This window comes from Peromyscus maniculatus, chromosome 1 (assembly GCF_049852395.1).
Source record: "Peromyscus maniculatus bairdii isolate BWxNUB_F1_BW_parent chromosome 1, HU_Pman_BW_mat_3.1, whole genome shotgun sequence".
NCBI lineage: Eukaryota > Metazoa > Chordata > Mammalia > Rodentia > Cricetidae > Peromyscus > Peromyscus maniculatus.
Genome location: NC_134852.1, coordinates 201,350,678 through 201,365,917, shown reverse-complemented (window position 1 = coordinate 201,365,917; position 15,240 = coordinate 201,350,678). Strand labels below are relative to the sequence as shown.

The 15,240-nt window shown below is 39.8% G+C and overlaps 1 protein-coding gene across 1 annotated transcript in view; it reads right to left on the bottom strand.

The window, feature by feature from the left end:
* The window catches only part of Sorcs3 (sortilin related VPS10 domain containing receptor 3), a 627,324-nt gene that overhangs the window by 106,397 nt on the left and 505,687 nt on the right, over positions 1-15,240 (bottom strand). Inside the window, exon 9 of the mRNA XM_006983301.4 lies at positions 8,157-8,336. Within this exon, the coding sequence (XP_006983363.1) occupies positions 8,157-8,336 (180 nt within the window). The remainder of the gene's footprint in view (positions 1-8,156; positions 8,337-15,240) is intronic.

Below are 15,240 nucleotides of genomic sequence, written 5' to 3'. Positions count from 1 at the left end.
CCTCAAACTGTGTGCCAAGATAAGCCATTCCTTTCTCAAACTGCGTTTGCCAGGCATGTGTTACAGCAACAAGAAAAGCAACCCACTGGACCATACTGAAGTTTTAAGGTTCTAATTTTAAGTATCTGCCATTCTTCAAGGATCATGGTTAATTGAAATTCACCACAGCTCTGGCGGAACACCAGTGGGAGGAAAGGAGAAGTTTCACAAGTGGGTTTTTTTTTCTTTACTTTTCTTCTTTTCTCCTAAACGATATACTTTAGTTGATGAACTAAGGGCTTTTTTTAGTATGTTTTTGTAGTAACCTGCCTGGCCTTGGAGACTGTCAACCCAAATAAGACAAACAAAAAAGCAAAAAAGCCTCAAACAAATGGACAGAGAATGTCAGGAGGAGAATAGGATTATCAGGAAAGGACTGCACTGGAGGAATTTGACAATGAGTCAGTGATGGATGAAACCAATGACTAGACGATACCTTGAGGTGAATGAGGTGGAGGCAGAGAAACTGTGTCAGGATGATGGGGCTTGCTGCACAAGTGGCATGGTCCCCAGTGATGCCCTTCCTGTCTCAACAGCTTCCAGTCAGTGTACTTTAGAAAGACTTGAATCTCACACATTCCCAGGCAGCCTGGGTATTTTTTAAGGTTTGTTTCATTTATTTCCTTCTATGTGTGTGATAGATTATGAGTGGGAGTGTGTGCTTAAGCCCAAAAAGGGTACCAGATCCCTTGAAGCCCAAAGTGTAGGCACTTTCTTGGTGCCTGTCTTGTTATTTAGTACTAGGATTTGAAGTGTTGTCTTCAGGACTGCACAACATCTCTCCAGCCCCAAACTTCTTCTTTAAAGTCCACTGCAAATGGTACCTGATTAAATCTGGCTGCCTTGCATGTCCCCTAGAGACTGGATTTTGCTTCACTTTCTGCAAATCCTCCTACTAAAGGGAAGCCCTTTCTGGTGCTCTCTTTGGTCACAAAGCTGGTACCATCATTGCTAGTCTGTGAGAAAACTCTCTCCTAAATCAGTTGCCCTCCTGCAACTCACACTCAGGACCTTGCTGTTTACTTCCTAGAAGAAAATCAGCAGGTCTAACTCTGGGTCCAGGACCACCTAATCGCTGGAAAATTCCTGCGACATCCTTGCGTGAGAACAGGCATGTGCAAACACACGGGATGAGCATGTTAAGCAAACAGAATGTGCTTGTTCCATTTCCCCCATGAGAGCACCACCTGCCACTAAGATTGGCAATTTCAAAACCAAGAGATGGAGACCAATAGTTGTAGGAAAAGAGATATTTCTACAGAAATCTCTTGAAGTAGCCCGAATTTGTTTCCCCTGCAGCTGGACACAAAACCATAGTACATGCCATTTGTGTAGGGATGGCTCATAGTCTGCATATCATTTCTGGGATGATTCTTGGCTTTATGTCTTGTATGAATAAATGGACATCAGTTTGAAGACCACTTAGATGCTGTGTCTTTCAGGCCAAGAACTTTCGATGTTTGGTTGCAACCCAACTTAGAAATATATTCATTCCACATTCTAATAGTCATGTCCACATCTATGTGTCTGGAGACATATGTTTGGACACTTCTCTGATATGAGGAAACCTTCAGTACTTCTTAGCTTCACTGCATGGAGTGTCACAGAATTAAGAAGTGAGATACATGTTTTTGTTCTTCATCTGAGGAGGCACTTAGCATTCCATTTACTGTAAATATTCTTTCTCCCATTGTAGGAAGAAATCACTGGTGTGACTGCTGGCGGTGTTCTTGGAAGCCTAGTGAGAAGCATGTGATGGTGCCCACAACAGGGTACAAGTGTCTGTTGTAGTATGGCTTTATTCTTTGTGCATAACATGATCACCATCTTAAAGATTACCTTGGCTAGGTAGCCATGGCAACTAATTGAGAACAACACAAAAATAACTAGGTGCATTGTAATGTTAACAGACTACTGACAGACTCTGGAAGGAAGAGGAGAAAGTTGTCACAAGCCTCTTATCTGGGATAGTAGCCATTATTCCCTCCTATCCTCCCATATATGCAAGTGATCCTGGAAGATGCTGTAGGGAATAGGAAGTGGAAGGTTAAGTGAAAGGTTGACTCCAGGATGCTGTTTGCATGCAGCCATGATGGAGTGGAGCTTTGCAGTGGTGCCACTGTTTCAGAGGATCACTCATGCTCCTGGAAGTAACCTTTCCCCAGTCCTACAAACACACAGGCTCTCCAAGCTGGACTTTGGTAGACTCTTACTTTTGATGCCCTATCTGGGGTGAACAAACATTTAGTTTCACCACCCCAGGAAAAGTTAATCCAATAGTATCAGGTTGGCAATGCTCAATTTCCCTCTGGGAATCAGATTGAGGTGCAGAGGGACAGTGACTGCAGGTCCCTTGGCAGATCATGGGAGCCAGGTGGTATGGTCATCTGTTGGTCATGTCCCTAGGACTTCAGGACAAGAAAACCAGGGATCTGCTGAGAAAAAGCAATTAGCATGATCTGCCGTGGGCTGTCCCTCATATCAGAACTACAGTAAGGGTCTGACCAAGGTCAGCGCAGAAAAACACTCTGTGGGGTTCAAAAGCAGCTGTCCATCTGGACCAGGAATGGCCCCTGAAGGTTATAACAGCAGATAGAATGGAGGGAGGCATTAGACACAGGTAAGGCAAAGAAATATCAATTAATAGGCAAACAAAAAAAAATGGGACACATGTGCTCACTCAAAGTGTTACAGTTTATCTGTCCATGCATAGAAAGTTCAGCAGTTACTAGAGAAGTGAAAAATGAGCCTCCAATGATAAAACACCCAGGCTGTAATCAGAATGGTTAAATGCATATGAGCACACACACACACACCACACACACACACACACACACACACACACACACACACACACACGATAATACCAAGTGCTGAAGAACAAGTAAAACAATGACAAACTCATACCCTCAAAATGAACCTTCACTTTAAAAACACTTGGATGGCTTTTCATGAACATATATTTATATTTAATTTGGCAATCCTTCCTTTAAGTGTTTACTCATGAAAACTAAAAGGTAATGTTCATTTGGGTAATTATATATGTTTTAATCACAATCACACAAAATGGAAGCAACCTAAATGCTCTTCAACTAATGAACATTAACTATAACAGAATGGAATGCTACTCAGCAATAAACATGAACATTTGCTGATACACTTCCTACCATAAAGGGAAACAAACAACAGTGTATCTGAGATTTTGGTCTGCGAGACCCACCATAGGAGCCACTGGCCACACATGGTACTTAGTGTAGCTAGTCAGTGAGAGTAAGAGACTTTTTCCATTTTATTTAGTTTAATCAATGTTAATTTGAGTTGATATTCAATTTGGCTACTGGCCCAGTATATTCATAAGTATGGGACTCCCCTTTACCGATAATACAATTTATGAAATATAACTACAGATCAACTACTTCTGATAAAAAAATAATATATGATTTTAGATGAGCTGGAAATATGAAATATAACCTGGAGCTTTCAGACTTTGTATAAAAAATACAAAATATCTCATGAGTGTTTTTTTTTCTTGAGTGTATATGAAACAAATAGTTTGGAAACCTTTTTACTGAAATTGAATGTATTTCTATAATTAACTTCATCTGTTCATTTTTTTTACTATAAAATTTTGTTGTAATAATTTTGAAATCTATTTGTAGCTTGTGGGTTTTGTTTTTGGAAAACAGGTCTGACTATATAGCTCTGGCTGGCCTAGAGTTCTCTATGTAAATCAGGATTGCCTGATAGGCAGGATAGGCCTGCCTCCCAAGGGCTGGGATTGAAGGTGTCACCACTATGCCAAGTTTTCAAATTATGTGTTTACTGTAGTTTATAGTGCTGGTTTCAGGCATGGCTGCTAACCCTATGTTACTGTAAGGAGTTATAAGTTGAATACTTAATATCTAGGGAAGCATCAAAAATACTCATCAGACTAAGAACTCTAAGCTTAATTGTGGGTGCTAGAATGAATGTTTGTGTGATTTTTTTTTATTATTTACTAGTGGAGAATAACAAAATGGAATATAGTTTATTGTTAGGAATATGAAAAACACCTACAATACTACACTGTATGAAAAAATCGCCCAAATATAAGTAAAATCACTCATAAAGTATTGCATTCAACTGGTTCACAGTCAACAGCAGCCTTGTTTAAAGGAGTGGGCTGTTGGCACCTTGCAGAAGAAACCAATGATTATTTTACCATCAAACACTACTTTCTCCTCTATACAATTATAGCAATGGAAATACTTTTCCTTTGAAGTTGGAATTGAGAATAAAGTAGCAAGAGAACTTCTATAGCAGTAGATTACTGCACCAGATTAGCCCCCAAAATTGTGTCAGCCTTTTCTGGTTAGTGGGAATTCAGTGGAGCTGGTCTACTACCTTCTCCAAGGAAACTTGGTGCCAAGGTTTGCAAGGGAAATCCCTCCCTTTCATTCTTTCATTCTGTCATGCAGCATGAGAGACTCAGGGAAGACAGAATACTGCACCAGCAGCTGGTGGTCAGCATGGACCCAAGCCACCCACTATCTGATAGTTCCCTAAAAGTATTTCTCCTTCAGAGAAGGGAAATAGCTATGCTAACTTATTACATTATAAGGTCACAAATTAAGCTGGATCAGCACATGTGTAAATATTTGCTGGTGATGTAAATGTGAAAGAAAAGTAGGAAACACAAACCCAGAGAAAATGTCCACCTCTGTATCAAATGTGTGTCAAGTCTGTACCATATCTTTATGATCTTTATCCCCTCTACTCAACAACACCATTCAACATTCTATGAAAACAAATATCCATTACCTGACTCTAGCTCCCTAAACTCTTTCTCCAGCCATTCATCACTGAAGCCAAGTCACCTCTAAGTCACTACAAATTCCTCAAGTTAGAATTCAACCTCCTCCTGTATAACCTCACAACATAGCAGAAGTGTGCCTCCAATACAAGGTAGACTATGGTCTTTACCATGGTAGGATCACCTATACTTGTCCAGTACATTGTCATTACACATCAGTCCTCATATCACCAGACAAAATATATTTGGTATATGTGTATGTGTTTAGCTGAATTATACATGAAACTTTACTGCTTTTCCCAGTGGCATTACTCAAGGGCACTTGAAATCCAAAAGAAATATATTCTCTTTGCTAACTGGCCATATGGTTCCCCATTCTCACTCTCTATCTTTGTATAAGAATCTCCAGTGAAGAAGGTTAAATCCTAATGACCCCTAGAGACCAATTAAATTGAGCTTTATCTCCAAACCAGAGAATGTATCTCTGGGTACAAAACAGCATCATCTATTAAAAAATCGTCAATATGCTCATGGTCTAGATAATGTCAGGCTCCAATTTATTCATTTATTATTAAATGCCTTCTAGAATCTGAAATCTAATCAATTATCCAGTTCTCACCCATGTCCCTGACAAGCATTATTCTGTACAATTAGAGTAACTAGCACACTTCATCAAAAATTTAACCTGTCTGTCTAGCCCTTGGTTCCTACCATTCTTAACACTTGGGATGAGTCACACTTCTCCACTACTTTCTCCAGAGGGTATTGGTGGGACTGAGAAGAAAATGGGTCATTCTGAGAAAAAAACTGGGCATATAGAGCTCATCATGATGTCCCTTGTTTTCAGATCCAACTGAACAATTTATATATGCTTGCTGTACCTCACTGCTGTTCAGAATCACACTGCCAGAGAAGAATGTTTGATTGACTATTTATGCCTAGAATTAAATGGATGAGTGCAATTTTGGGGTACATTTTCTTATATAACAAAGTGATAAGCTGAAAAAACAATCTCAGAAATAAACAGACGAAAAGCTATGTCTGCCTCCATTTGTTTCATTCCTCTCTGCTTCAGTTTGGGTCTATCGTTGGACAGGGGAAGCAGGTAATTTGCTTACTGACCTGTTCAAAACCCAGCAGACTAGAATGCAAGCTCCCAGAGGATTTTATCAGGAGTTTGAACACAGAGTCCAAGCACAATCAACGGTGATCAAATTGAGCGGAGAGCAGCCTCACGGAGCTTGCTTTAAAGATGTTGCCTTGCCTACTGTTACTTTCCTCTCTATAAAAGCAATAGCACCAGGCATTTTCCCCTGTGACACTGAAATACAAGACCAACTTCAGTAGTGAGAAAAAATTACATGGACCTGGGCATATCCTTCATACTGATTCATGCCCAACAGCATCTCAGGTTCTAAATCACCATGGAGACCCAGGCTCCCTGTCTTAAAGAATGAACAGCACAGTGGCAGACTCACCCATTTCATCAAGAACAACAACAGAAATACAGTTATTTCTTCCTTTTTCCTTCTTATTTGTCTATCTGTCATCTATGTTAATCTGCTTAGGATCTTTCTATGCAGCCTAGCCTGGACTTGAACTCATGATCCTCTTGCCTCAGCTATCTGAGTGTTGAGATTAGAAATGGACACCATGGATTCTAGATGGGACTTACATTTTTTTTGGCTATAACTTCATCTGTAGTAATGTCTGTAATTTTCTATTTGGGTCAGACCACAAAGGCATGAATAATTGTCCTCACAGTCGTCCTTGTACAAACAGGAAACTGGAATGGCCTGAATCTTGGGAATATTCCTCAAAAGCATACCCCAAGACATAATTTACTGCTAATAACAAAGGCATATTTCTGTCTCCTGATTAGGTTAAAGGCAAAGGAATGTAAGTTTACTAAAGTTATCTATACCCTTAGACGTTTCTCCCAGTCTTCTACCTGGACACTCCTTAAATAAGACTTTGTTGTTAAAGCGAATCATTTTAGACTTGCACAAGATAAAGGCAGTGGACATCCCAGCAGAGATGAGGGAGAGTCACAGAAGTTCTCAACCCTGGCTAGGTTGCTGCTTCCAGATAATGGCTGCTAGGGGAGGGAGTTCAGTTTACTTTAAAGAATGTGGTAGTCATAAGTTGAGTGAGCTTCAGTGGATGGCCGCACACTTGTGCAGATATGGGCAGTAAGAACCTGATTCAGTGAAATATGAAACAAAGTAAAAAACAATTCACAGAGTTGGGAATGGGATGTGAGGGTAGGGGCCTGGAAGTAAGTAGGTGGTGAATGAATAGACAACTCAGATACCAACGACAGATGCCAGAACTCGGACAAAAACGAATCAGGCAAGGCCACAGGACCACGTGCCAAACCTTCTGTTCCTCCACTGTTCCAAAAGGCCACCTGTACTCTGCAGACAGGGAACTCAACAGAGCAAAGCTCACCCAGGTTATCTGAGGGCCCAGCCAGAGCTGACTGAACTCACTCACCACAACCTATGTGGGTTTAGCCACCAGTCACTGCTTGTTTTTGGCACACAAGACACACTCTTTGCAAGACTGAACCCATCGCATCCCTAGGATAATTCAGGTCACTTCATTTTTCTTCCTGGTGCTGTCAAAGGTCATATATTGGCTTTAAAGACATAAAGAAGCATCACATTTCTAGAGATCCATAACTAATTTTTTCTGCAATTTCTGTGTGTACTCATGTGGATTCCTAGGGAAAGTGTCCTTTAACTGGCACACATATTATATGTTTTACATTACATACTATATATATTAAAGACACACACACACACATATAAATATATATATGATGCACTCATATCAAGGCAAATTCTTCACCATACCATATTGTGGCATTTACTCTCTTACCAGTTATTTTTCCTTCTTTTCCTCTAAGCTGTGTTCATAAGCATCATTAAAAACTTATTTCTGCATGTACATATTGTTTCTTTTTCTAGAAAGGTATATAATAAGAAGTGTAGAGTTCTGAAAGGCTACTTAGGGCATCATCTATGCTGTGTGCCTTCAGTTCTGGCATGCCGTGTTCACACATATGAGAACACTGACTTTACTGGGACAGTTGATCCCTTGTACACACCAAGCTACTCACCTCACAATAAGGTCACCAGATAAACACTTTACCTTTATTTATATGGAACTGGGGTACAAAGAAGTTACATCCTTTGCCTCAAAATGCAATTGCCAATGAAAGAGCTGGAGTCAAACACAGGATTATAATACTTGTACTTATAAATTTAAAACACTTGGAAAAGAAAGGTCAATCCAGAGAGGGATAATTTTGGCTACATACCTCATATAATTCAATAATGATGTTTCCCATTAGACCTCGGCTGCTCTTAATGTTCTCCATAGCCAGAGTAAAGTAGATCCCACGTGTGTCTGAGATGTAGAGGTTGTACGTGTCATTCTGGTTCCATTCTTGGACGGCTGCAAACACTTGGTTCTCATTTGTACTGATGATGTGCATGTCCTATAATGAGACAGAAGGCCTGTGAGAAGGGAGATCTCCATACCTTTCTTCCCACTGGGACCTTGAGTAATTACCATGACTAGTGAAATGGTTGAGAAAAATCTTGAGTTATAGGCAATGTTAAGCAGTTCTGTGTTGAACTAAGGCTATAAATCATGAGCATCATGATTTCTGTTCCTTGCTAAGTGACAGAAAGATGGCTGTAAGGGGCTTTAGTGGGTATCATTTCCCATGGTTTCAAGGGATTTGTCCATGCTCATTTTTTATTTTTATATCTGAAAGTTTGTGTTAGTGCTAACAGAGGCACCCAGCCTTCCAGGACACTCTGACATGTGGAGCACCAGGCCCCACCCTAGCTTTGGATCATCACTTAGGTTTTAAGTCTTTCAGTGCAGAGCTTTACTTTTGAATCTTCAGTATCAAATGGGTGCCATGGAGGCAAGTGGTTCTGGCTCTAGACCTCCAACCTCACATAACCACAGGAAACGATTGTGTATCTGGGAGTTCTTGGTGATGTTTAAGTGAAGCTGAGGGAGGCTCTGCTGCAAACAACACAAAGTTATGCTTGAACAGTAAGCACACTCAACCTGGAATTTGGTGCCTGGGTCTTACTGTAATCACTGCACCGTAAGATGAATGGCTGACAAATGTACCAGTCTCCACGAATTTCAAGTTTCTCCCTAAGGAGTGAAAATGAAAGTACCTAGTATTTGGGCACTATTCTGTCATCCATTTTTTTAATTAAAAATCAAATAATCCTATGATAGAGATAGTATGATTATTACCATTTTTTCTGGAGTAAACGAAGGCACACAGAAGTTCTTCAAATTGTTCCAGATTGTAAAAATTGTAAATGATGAAACTAGACTTTGAATATCTGAGAATCTGACTCAACAGAATGGTGAGCTTCATTTGAATGCATAGTTTTTAGATCAGTGAGTTTAAACTAGTGACCAGTAGAGAATGAGTGCAAATGTCAGTTTGGCCTCTATGGAAAACTACATCTCTTGGTTTTCAGGTGAACATGGTATCTTCAGGGTCTCAGTCCTGGGTAAATCTGTTCTTATGATGTACTCTTTACATGCTACATTAAGTTCACAGGCCTTGCATTCATTTAGTTTCTAATCCTGGTCTGTATTATTCCTAAAATCTAATTTGATAGTTCACAATTTAAAAATAATTCTAAAAAAACCATACCATATACATGGCTAGGCACTGTATAATGATGACACATTCAAGTCTATACCAAGGAATATGCATTTATCAGGAGGACATATTGGCATGTTTAAACATCTGTTTAAAGTGATGACATTAAAATGCATAAATACAGTGTATACACCATGTAACAGGTCACAGATGGAGAACCACACTTATATCTGTGGAGAAATGCACTGATAACAGCACCATCAGTAACCAGGGCCAACAGCAAATTAGTAATCTGGCAGAGACTAACCTCTGCTTTATTAGATCTACCTTTTTTCAAGTGAAAAAAGGCAACAGTGTCTTCAATGTCAGCACTGGTGTGTGTGTGTGTGTGTGTGTGTGTGTGTGTGTGTGTGTGTGTGTGTGTGTGATCACCCCCGCCTCTGTCATTTTATTAAGGAATAAGCCATTTGATCTGGACAACTGGGAGGTAGCAAAACAAATTCTAGACCTTTTATTACAGGTCATTTGTCAGGAGCCCCTAAGCTTGAACTTTCTAGGTCACCTTGACACAGACTTAACTTGCTCATTTGTGCCTCGTAGAATTACAGGTTCCTGCTGAACTGATTTAAATTAGAAAGAAGTTTTCCTCCTAATATCCATGTGATGAAATCGTGTTGCATAGGTATGGAATGAATGCCCAAGAACCCAGTAGGAGGGGAAAGAGCAGCTGCAGGAAATACGAATTAAATTCACTTACCCTGTTAAAAATGCAATAGAAATGCCTGGGTTTTCCCAGATGTTTTGGTCATAAAAATGAATGAGCTAAGTTATTTTAAACTAAACTAATGTAAAGTAAGTGGGAAGAACACAACTTAGAACACCACGGAATGGTCAGGGTTAGAAGCAGCCAGCTTTGCTGTGAGTGTGTATTAGGTAAATGCTATCCTGGGGCTGTGCCAGCTTGTGAGCAGGTACTCAGCCTCAGGCATAAAAAGCTAGAACATCTCTCCTGTCTGAGATTCTATATTGCCCTCCTGAGAAGTACTTCGTTTGTCAGTCATTCAGCTGACAAATGATATTACTAACATTCCATCAAGAAACTAACTCTTTAAGCAGCATATTGCCAAGGTTATAACTTGAGTGTTATCAAAAGGAGGACCTACACATCTTCATCAATTTCTTTATCATTTTCTCCTTGAAGACACAGGCCTCAGAGTATGATGATTAATCTTGATAGTTAACTCTAGAACTATAATTACCCAGGGGGATAGACCTCTGCACCTGCCAGTGATAGATTATGTGGACAAGGTTAATTTATGTTAGAAGACTCATTCACTGTGGGTGGCACCATTCCCTGGGCTACAATCCTGGATTGTATAGGAAGTGCTTCCATCTCTGTGAATTCCCATCACAAGGGACTGTAATCTTGAATGAACCAGAACAAGCCTTTTTTCCCCACTAAGATACTTCTACCAGAGCATTTTTATCATAGCAATTGAGACGATGACTAAAATGTTCAAGCTAGTTTTGAGTTCCTGAACTAAAGGAACCTTCCTACTTCTGCCTCTCAAATAGCTAGGATAAAAAGATAGTATGCCCAGTCTGACCTTGAGATCTCAACAGCATGGAGACATGGATCTCTCTGTCTGAGATCATAGCTAAGAATGACTAGAGGGGAGCCTTATATTTTATAACCTGAACAAGTCTTCCAGATGGTCCTAGGGAAACGCTTTGAAAAGTTCTACCAAGCATGTACAACTTTTTAATATCACAACATGACATTTTCGTCTACAAAGTTCTCATTAAAGAGCCACACAATTGTAATAACTATGTTGAATGAGTGCCAAATACTGCCTGGTGCTATATGAAAAGGAGAAAATATGCAACCCTTACCAAGATCTAATGTTAAACAATTGTTTCTTCCATTGAAGGGTGCAGAATTGAGTCATGGAGAGGCTAGATGTCCCTTCCAGGGCTACAGAGCTCAATCACAGCTGGTAGACAGGGGTGTGAAGTCACACTTGATAGACTACAATTCCGACACATTTTACTTGTTAGTCTGTGATTTCTCAAGCAATTTGGACTTTTCTTAATGATGAAAGCAGTCAAAAGTGTTAACAGTTTGATTCTAGCCTATTGGGTAGAAATGGTTAGTTTCTTTTATCACCCCTCACTGTCCTGAGATCCAAATGCCATATTTTCACATAGGCGATTTCTTTGTTTAAATAAAGGACAACCAAGAATATTCAAGTTGTACTTTTCCAGTAACTTTTTAATGACAAAAATGTTTTGTTGTTTTGTTTTGTTCCTATGTGAAGTCTAAAGCAGGTGATGCTTTTGAAGGTTAGAAATTTGCCTGAAATCTGGGGTCCTTCAGCTCAAGCTTATATGTAACCTAAAAAGCCACTGCAGAAGTATTGTGAATGGTTAGTTTTGCTTTTTTGTTTTGCTTTGTTTTTTGTTTATTTGTTTGTTTATTTGTTCGAGAACACAGATACTTCTCTGTGGTCTTTGTGGCTGTGTTTCCCATTAAATGTACATTTTTTTCAAAAAAAAATGTAATAATGTTTTAAGTAAGTTCACAGTATAGTTTTAGGCCACATCATAGCTGTCTTAGGGTGCATGTAGCCATGGGCCACAGGTTATTCATGCTTCCATATGAACTCTTTCTCTCTCTCTAAATGGTTCATGGCTAAATAGAAATCAACAGGTAATAACCAGAATATTAAGTCTTTAAGGGGAAAAAAAGGCCCATCAACTACCTCAGTTGGATCCCATGTATTACTTTCCAGTTTGCTGGTCCTGAAAACATGTGAAAAGTCTTTTGGTGATGACACCAGAGAAAACAGAGGAAGGAAAACACAGTAAGAATACATTGAAATGGAACCTTGGTAATGTCGCCACAATTTGAAAAACCTCAGAAGTAAGCACAAATGTTATTAGGAAAACAATGATCAATAATACCCCCTGCCATTTCAACAATGATTTGGAAAAAATCCTAGTTACTTTTTGAAAACAAACCAAAACAAAACAAAAGCTGGCTCTTTAGATGTAAGTGCTAATGAAAATACTTCCCTGTTCTTGATTTTTTTTTTTTAATATCCTGGGTCTCCTAAAACTTACATAAACATCTAAATGATTAAGCATTTTCTACCCTCTGGGCACCACACTGAAGGCAGGAAGATAGAAAGAAGAATAAAAGATAAATGAAGCCTACACCAAAGATGTCCCTAAGCAGATGCCCGGATGGTGAAGACCTGACGCTCCTTGGATTTTCTCAACTCTAACTGAGTGCTACACTAAAGCAATGAATGTGATAATAAGAATGAAAGGCCTAAAGGTAAGAGAGCGAGGAACATTCAAGGACACAAGTTTAGGGCTCCACACATCTCCCCAAGTAGGAGGTAAGAATAGAGGCCTACATCACAAGACCTTTATGAAGCACATCTACCCTTTATTTGGAAGTATAAAGTGTGTGAAGACCTGGACTCTGGAAGTAGGTTCTTAATGCTGTCTCTGTATATATTTGGAAATATCTGCAGGGCATAGAGAGGACATGCCTACAGTGTCTGATTTGCAAAACTGGCCTCTTAGTTTTTAGATATCATGCATTACATTTGTGATTAGTGATAAGTAATCATATGTAACTATTTGTTTAATGTCTTTCTTCTCGTTGAACACTAAGCTTCCAGAGAGTAAAACTCTCTTGTGTATTACTTTATCTCTAGTCCTTTGCAAAGAATCTGCTGTAGAGTGCACACAGAACAAAAGTTTACGAGGTAAACACTGGGACATGCAAGGAAACAGAAGAGAAAGATGAGGCCCAAGGAATGTAAAGCAGACACAACTGAGAGGATGCTCTTTGAATAGGCTGTTCAGTAAAGTGCTTGGTGGTGGTAAGATGTGGGCTGGGCTGTTCATGCAGCAGTCATCAATATAAAAGAATGGATGAAATCACTCAGAGAACATACAGATTTTAAGACATATTTAAAAATAGTTACTACTAAGAGATAGTTAGAGGGAGGGCATACAGAAAGGGGAAGATCATCAATATGGACTGGAGAAAGGGACATTATACCAAATACTCCAGAGTGGCGGATAAAGTATGGAGATGTAAAACTAGGTTTGACACATAGGGGTCCCTAGCCCTTACAGGGCGCAAGGATATATCATAGAGATTCAGCTGTGTATTAAAGCTGAACTTTGATGGGCCAAGGGTCTGTCAGAAGGCAAAGCCATTTATTATGAATATTTGGTGTTACCCAGCCTTTAACATTCCAGCTGTCTTCTGCTATGAAATCCTTGTGTGCCCAGACCTGTTGGTAAACAGTTCAGCTCCCCAGACCTGCCATACCTATTAAGTGACTAACTGCCCTGCTGAGCTTAGGAGATAAGCTGGCGGGAGATGCAGAGTTTTGTTTCCTGTGCTAATGAAGCTCAGACCATCCCCTAACCTTGAGGAGGCCTAGTGGTTCCCCAGAGCACTTTGAGAACAAAAGAGGTTTTTGCATATCAAGGTGAGAGGTAAAACAACATTCCTGAGGAGGCAGGGAAGAGGGGTCCAGGGAAAGAAAAGGCAGGCACTTTCTGTAGACAGAGAGAGAACAGCATGGGGAGAGAGAAGAGGAAGATGGAGGTTCCATAGAGGGTGAGCAGATCTCGAGTAGAATTTTCTGAGTGCCAGAAGTAGAGAGCAGCAGAGATGGAGACAGAGGGTACAGAGGATGAAGATGAGGCTGGAAGTGTAGATGTTAGTTGTTAGCAGGACTATGAGCTAGGGAGCTGGACAGAACTGCAGTTATGGAGACAGGATTTCATCCCAGAGAAATAAAGCAGATGGATATAGAGCTTGGTATGTCTAGAGTTATTCCTGCCTTGAATGCCTGGTGGAACTATAGCTGAATTGATAGAATTTTGTCTTAGAGGAATAAAGTTAACAGACATTAAGAACATAGTGTACATAGATTTTTTTTTTCACTAATATTCCATGCTGGACATAGCAAAGCCCCCTTGGACCCTGGGGTATCGATACCCAGCAAAGATAGCTGCAGGATTTTCAAGGACATACTAAATAAGTTAATGGGAGGACCGAGAGCTGATAGCAGTGAATGGAATAAGAGTGAAGAGGAATGAGCAAACAGATTAAGACTACATATAAACCCTTACAAATGGTGGCTATGACCTACCAGATCTGTGAAAGTTAAGGAGGCAAAAGTTAACATCCTTGTCACTATCTTTATAATAATGTTAAAGAAGCTCTTCCCTCCTGTCTTATTACTCACAATGGGACTAACTTCTATCTATTGTCACATTACTACAAACTCAGACTTAGATAAGGAAAAACTATTGCAGACTCTGGTCATAATATCTGCAAGCACTTCAAAAAGAACTGCCTTTGTTTTGTTTAGTTTAACAAAAGAATTTAATGTATCCTAGGCTGGCTACAACCCCACTATGTGGCCAAGGCTGACTGTGATCTGCATATCCTCCTGGCTCTACATCCCAAATGCTGGCATAATAGGCATGAACCATCACACCTAGCTGAGAATTGCTTTTAAATTTCTTTTTACTTGTTTTTTTTTTTAATTTCTGTATATTGCATTTAGTCTTTGTTGCATGTGTGTGCATCATGTGTGGTGTGCATGCTTATGTGTATGTGTCCAGATGTGTGTAGATGTTGGTGTGTAGAGACAAGAATCTGACTTGCGGTGTCTTCTTCCTCCATCACTCTCTACTTTGTTACTGAGACAGGATTTCC